Genomic DNA, 6,601 nt, shown 5'->3' with positions numbered 1-6,601 from the left:
CCCCTATTTTTTTTTTTTTCTAGGAAGAAAGTACTCCGGAAAAGGTGACCCATATATGGGATCGCACTTCGAGATCCAGCCCCCCCCCCCCCCCTCTTTTCCTTAAAAAAAATGTCAGTATTCTAAAATTTAATTGCACGCGCAGCTATCCATCAGTCTACACCACTGATTCAAGATTGGAGGTATTGAAATAACTTTTGTGTAATAACTTACAAACCTGCTTTCAAAGTTTATATCTTCCGAAAGTACTGTCAAGTGCAATATCTACAATGTTCTACGTGAATTAATTCTCCCGATTAAATACATTCGTCGTTGACGCTTCCTTTCTCCACCTCTAGCTTTAACAAGAAAGCGCTACAGGTCCCGCGTAACCTAAAATCGGGCGTCCATGTCGTTGGCAGAGAGTGAACAAGCCACGAAAACAAAATCCCCAGAGAAGCAACCCAGGTGGCCGGTGGGCCACCTAGGTCACGTGGCCTTGTGATGTCATGGCAGCCTGCCCACCGGATTGTGAACAAAGTGCCCGCTGTGGCAGTTAGCAGTTGAATTAAGGGTTGGTCGCGAGAGTTTGCTCGAGAAGCCTTTGTCGTAGAAGCCCCACCAATGGCAGCACCTGCCATCGCAGAGCAGTGGCGCACTGCTTAACCGCTACACCACTGGGCCAGGAGTGTTATGAGAACACCCAAGGGCCTATGAATGTAAAGTAGTTAATGATCAATTCCGCATATATGGGCACGGCCCCATTAATGCTATCATGTCTTAGCTTAAGGGGGAACTTAAGTGTCCCGCGAGTTGTTTCCTATCCCATGCATATCTCTTTTCTGTCTTGCTTTTTCTATCATGATGTCCCTCCACAACAGAAGTGGCAGACCTCTTAATCTGTAGCGACCTCACTCCCGTACACAACTTCAGCTACTTTCTGTTCTGTACACACCCGAAATTCTAGCAACATAAGCGTCTAGCGGTGACAGCGGAGCGTGCTCTGCAATACAGACCCGTTTGGCCACGTTAGGTCTCTTTCTGTCAGCAGAAATGTCCTTCTTTGTGCTGTTCCGGGGCGAAAGGTGTCGCTGCATGCGCTTAGACCTACGAATGCAAGGTGCCCAGATTCGTCAAGCATGTCATGCGAGGTTACTGGGCGTCGTCCTTCACTCACGTCTGACGTGGAAGAGAGCGGTGGGCATCATTGCTTCCTCCTCGCTTCCAAGGCTAAACCTACTGAAGCGTTTGGCAGGCGCGACATGGAGCAGTGGTTCAACATGCACTCAACTATTGGGACCCAGCATAATTCTTTACTCACTGCCTTTTCTGCCGCCATCAGACAGCCAGCATAAGAGCCTTGAGATCACCGACAGGTCGCGCTTCTTCTAAGACCTAATAAGATATTAGAAGAAGCCCATTGTCTACAGTTCCTCCAAACAATTGCGTCTGCTTTTAGTTCGCCTTGGAGAGACCCGGACAGGTCAGGTCCTGTTTCGTCGACTTCGAGCTAGGACGCAAAATCACTTCTCTGCAGCCCTTCGCACCCTAAGCGCAGTGGTTTGGTGATCCACTGGAGACAGGTATCTGCACAACCCGCCATGGTTTTATGATGACATTAATGGCCGCCTTAATGTCCCAGGCTTACGCACAAAACGATGGCTACAGCTGAAGGAAGTAAGATCTTTGGTTCGTGAATATCTGAACGGCACCAATGGAGGCTACCTAAACGTTTACATTGGTGGCTCTGAGTGCAAGCATGAGCAGTCCTGATCAGCCGTTTTAACGCGATAGCGTTATGACGCCCATTGTGCAGAAAATCCGGCTTCGTCGTCTGCGTCGTCGGCATTTCGAGTGAAAAATTCCCGGAAAAGCAGTCAGTTGCACCACTTCGGTCACGTGACTTTGTGTCGTAAGCACAACCTGCTCTCCAGATTGGGAGCAAACAGACAACCGTGGCAGCTAAATTAATTGTCGGTTGCTCGGGAAGAGCAGCCTGGGCCTCACAAGCGCCACCGGTGGCAGCACTTACCATCGCAGGGCAGTGGCGCATTGCTGAAACCGCTACACCACTGCACCAGGAGTGGTGTGAGTACTCTCAGGAATCTGTGAGTGCAAAATCGAGAAAGACCAATTCTACACACATGGGCATCAATTACAGCATTGCGCTATCGTAAAGGAGTAATTGTAGTGCCTGACCTTAAAATATATTGAGCTGGGCACCTGCAAAGAGTAGTGTCGTCCGCATCGGTTGCATCATTGGCCATCGCAAGGTCGCTTAAAGCGTCTGTTTCTCTGCAAACCACAGAGAGTCGTCATTCTGTCTTATTCCAAGTCTGCGCTAGAGCGCCTGCAACGAGCGACTCCCGATGCTAAACTTAGCCTCTGAGCTCTCATCTGGCTGAGGAAACTACAGTTGGAAGGATTTACAGTTTGCTTCAAGTCGTTACCAACTGGCGTTGTAGTCGCAGGTAACATGGTGTCAGACCTTCTTGCTCACGAAGCGCGGTCTTATCCATCTTCAGGGGATGTCCCAAATGACGAGAACTAGGCAGCTAGTGGTGCAACACCTTCGTGCACCTCGGGCACCTTTGCACCTCCCTTGCGTTACACGAGACTCGACGCGCGACAGAGCTACTCCCTTATATCGACCGCGACCGCGGCGAACCCGACCGCGGCGGCATCGTTTCGATGGAGGCGGAACGCAAAGGCGCCCGTGTGCTGTGCGATGTCAGTGCACTTTAACGAGCCACAGGTGGTCGAAATTATTCCGGAGCCCTCCACTACGGCACCTCTTTCTTGCTTTCTTCTTTCAATCCCTCCTTTATCCCTTCCCTTGCGGAGCGGTTCAGGTGTCCAACGATATATGAGACAGATACTACGCCATTTCCTTTCCCCAAAAACCAATTTTTAACGTAGTGTTTTCATATATCGTGAGATTCCACTGTAACAATCAATATATCCGCACTTTCCCAGGGCATGCCTTCTTTATTTTGCTATTAACGCTTTTTTCTATCGTCAAAAACGTTCCTCGTTGTGTTTCTGTGGCAGTCTAAACTACTCGTTACGGTCGATGGACAAATATTAAAAGAAAGATTTTGCTACGCATCGGAAGAACGGACCTTTACCTTAAATATTGCCACAAGAGTACCTCACCACATCCCACACTAGCCTGACAATTAAAATTGATGTCCAAGAATCCTGAACTTGTTAGGCATCGTGATTCCCCCCCCCCCCCCCCCCCCCACACACTTTCGTTGTTCTTCCTCTCACGCTTTTTCCTGCCAGCGTCGTCCTCCAGGAGTTGCAACGGCATCAAAGCATACAATTCCGCATACTGCTAACCGAGAAATGTGGCACCTTCTGAAAGTATTAAGAGGGGAGATCAAACTCCATGCTGCCCTCATGGCACGGCTACGTTTAGTTCGTGGCGTTCTCTCGCACTCCAAGCCCCATGGATGCCGGCACAGGGAATCAGCCCGCTCATGAAGCGGCAGGGGAGCGTCTCCTTACCTCCACACCTCCGCTGGACCCTGCGGACGAGGGCATTTCGCATGTCTCCTGAAGCACCATGTGATGGCCACACTGCCATCGCACATTTTCGATTAAATCACCTCATAAACGCCATACCACCCCTCAAGGTTTTCTCGTTGACACCTCCAAGCTCTCTCGAGCGGACCAAGTTTTCATTAGCAAGCTTTGTGCTAATGCCGCTTACGCCCTCGACATTTCCCACAAATGGATCGCGCCCCATCGCCCGCGATTGTCGCCGCCAATCCGGCATGAACGCGGGTTTCTAAATTGCCCCCACTGTTCCATTAATTGCTAAACCAGATCTATTTCACATATAATGGCACTGCTCCTCCTTTGGTCAAGGCAGGGACTCCTTGCAAACCAAACATGCCGCGCCCACGGACGCCAACGCCTTCAGCCAACTGCTTTCCTTCGGCCTCCGCACCATTAAGAAGGGCCTTGCTGCGTATGGTAGACAAAGTGGTCTTGTATACGAGCAGTGTGAGGCGGAGGGGGGGGGGGGGGGGGGGGGGGGCATGTCCCTTTTCCGTCTTGTAGCCCGATGACCTGGAACTGAACTATTACTTCATATAATGGACCCTATTCTTCCCCTTTCCCACACACACAGGTCTTCCTATGCCTCAATAAAGGTTATTCATACATTCTAGCACTCTTTGTTGTCGAACCATGAAGAGAGGGATCACGCTCAGTCACAACGCGAGAGCACCGGTACAGAAGCACTGCAAGCCCTCTGCAATCGTTAATCTCTCCTGTGTGTCTCAGTCGAGAGCTTAGATTAGTTCGGGAAGTAGTAAACAAAACAGATTAACTATTTTCTACCAAAAGAAATAAAAGCAGTTTGCCAAACACGCAGAAACAGGTTCATTACGGCGGATAGAGTGCCACTAGCAGTTCTGAGCACCTCATGCGCGAAAAAGTGCAAAATAACGCATAAAAAGAGCTGTACACTCGCGAACTTCCGAAATATCGTCGCCTACGATGGTACAGCGAGCATATGCTGAAATACAAGCATGGCGGGACATTAGAATGTCTCCCAGACATTTCGACTTCCTGAGATACAAAGAAGCAGTACTTCTGGAGCCTCGAGTCCATAGTAATAATGTCACCTATATCATGGAACTGCGGATTTTTCGATAAGATCCCCCACTCTAACGGTCGCCCGTATCCCATGCATGTTCATATTAGGCATATTCGACAGAGCGCGAGCCCCGTAATGCAGGACGGTAGCATTTTTATTGGCGATCTCGTGAACGCCGTAGTCATCGCGCGCCCCGTAATGAAGGAGGGTAGCATTTTTATTGGCGATCTCGTGAACGCCGGAGTCATCATTTACCACATTCTATGACAAAAGCACTCACACCGCACTTACCTCCGAGAAAGTCACCTGTACACCTATTCTTGTGCACAAAAATACAACAGACTGCCACTGTTGGACCGTTATCAGGCGAGAAAACAACCGTAACACTTTCTCATTCTTAGGTGAACGCAAGGGGCAGCTGTGGGGCAAAGACAAGCGAACAGTAAGACATCGCCTGGAAAGCAAGCTCATGAAGCACCAGAAAGGCCGAGCTCAAACTGAGCCATACGTACTCGGACGGAACACTAAAGAATTCGTGAAAAAGGCCAGAAAGGCTTCCTTAAGAGATGCGTGCCAGCACATTTGTGCTCAGACCACCTCTGTCTGTCCTCTGTGTTGTTCAAATCGCAATAAAATCTGTACACGAATGCCGTCACCGAAGACATCGCCACCAACTAAGCGGCATCTCCATTTGTCGTCCAAAAAGCACGCAGACAATGCCAAATGAGCAGTGAAGCATCGTGTCTACGGTGCCCTTTCGATGGCGTTGCTACGCGGTTGCGGCCACTGCTCGCCCGATTCCCGCCACTCATCGCTAAGAAGAGCATGCCACCGCGCGATGCACGCAATCACCGCCGGGCTGAGGCAAGCCGCGCCGGCGGGGCGTTATTTTTCTCGTCCCCTATATTTAGAAGCACGGTCTGTTCCGCTCGCTCTTCTTCTTCCACGAGGCCGGACCGACTCCACGGCGCAGGAAGCGGTCCTCTGGGAGCAGCAAGACGGTGGCCTCGGCTTGTGCAGGCATTGCAGCGCCAGATCAGAGCGCTGCTGCGCCGGAGCACGCCTGAAGCGCAGGCCAGAACGATAGTGGGCGAAGGATCGGTGAGGCAAGGTTTGCGGGACGTCGTCGTGTTAGTTGTAGGCCGGAGTGAAGACCGTACCGAAGACGGGTAACGAACGTTACCACAGAGCTCGTCTGGCGGTGCTTGCGAGGATACATTCCTGGATTAGACGGTCGCCATGGACGGGGATCGCCTCTGGAGGGGCCTGCTCCTCGTCCACTTGTTTCTCGTCGGTCAGGGTGAGTGAAGGCCGAGCTGTGGGCTTCTGCTGTGTTTGTGACGACCGAAGTTTGGCCGGAAAAGTAGTCGTAAGGGCATGAGCCTTAACAACGCCTTGGTGTCAACTGTGGGCAAACGGTTCTGCAGATCGCAGCACCGACATCGCCGCTGGTCAGTATCCGCAAGGCTAACCCCACCTGCAGCTTGTAACAACCTCAACATAAAAAATTCAGGAAAGGGTTAATACGGAGTGGCATTTAAACCGTGGTTGCTATCGAAGATCACGATCTTTCCTGGCCTCGCTCAAGCCCCCAAGAGACACTGGAACTCGCTCAGGAAGTCTGCCTATTAATTCTAACGATCTGTCCATCGATTTCTTATCCACGGTGAAAACAGGTACGCAGTATGCATAGATAAGCGGAATTTATTGAGCTCGTAACTACTTAACGCATCAGCAGTGGCCGCGCACCCTCGAAACCGCGTGTAAAAGTGATCACGCTGGTTTATCTGCCTGCAGAAAAAGCGTGTTCGTCGGGGAACCACAGACTTGAAATATTTCTAGCTCCGAGATACAGTGAACTAGAACATTGTTCAACAGCATGTGTACAACTGGGCGAGCTGGTGTCCTTTCATTTTTGAACGCTGCCTTTGGCGGTGTCTAGCTTAGTGCTGCAGCTTTCATTAGTTAGGTAGAACGTGACTAAGACGAACAATCTATTTATTTATTTAT

General features: G+C 50.5%; 1 protein-coding gene across 2 annotated transcripts in view; it reads left to right on the top strand.

Moving 5' to 3' along the window:
• The first annotated feature begins 5,527 nt into the window (after positions 1-5,527).
• LOC144125197 (basigin-like) overlaps positions 5,528-6,601 on the top strand; it is a 38,335-nt gene continuing 37,261 nt past the window's right edge. The window contains exon 1 of one of the 2 annotated variants that reach the window (XM_077658399.1): positions 5,528-5,891. In XM_077658399.1, coding sequence (XP_077514525.1) covers positions 5,831-5,891 — 61 coding nt within the window. In that variant the 5' untranslated portion in view covers positions 5,528-5,830. The remainder of the gene's footprint in view (positions 5,892-6,601) is intronic. The other variant, XM_077658400.1, reaches the window with a different exon arrangement.

This window comes from Amblyomma americanum, chromosome 3 (assembly GCF_052857255.1).
Source record: "Amblyomma americanum isolate KBUSLIRL-KWMA chromosome 3, ASM5285725v1, whole genome shotgun sequence".
Lineage (NCBI taxonomy): Eukaryota > Metazoa > Arthropoda > Arachnida > Ixodida > Ixodidae > Amblyomma > Amblyomma americanum.
Note: the sequence above shows the minus strand (reverse complement) of the source record. Positions and strands in the feature narration are given on the sequence as shown.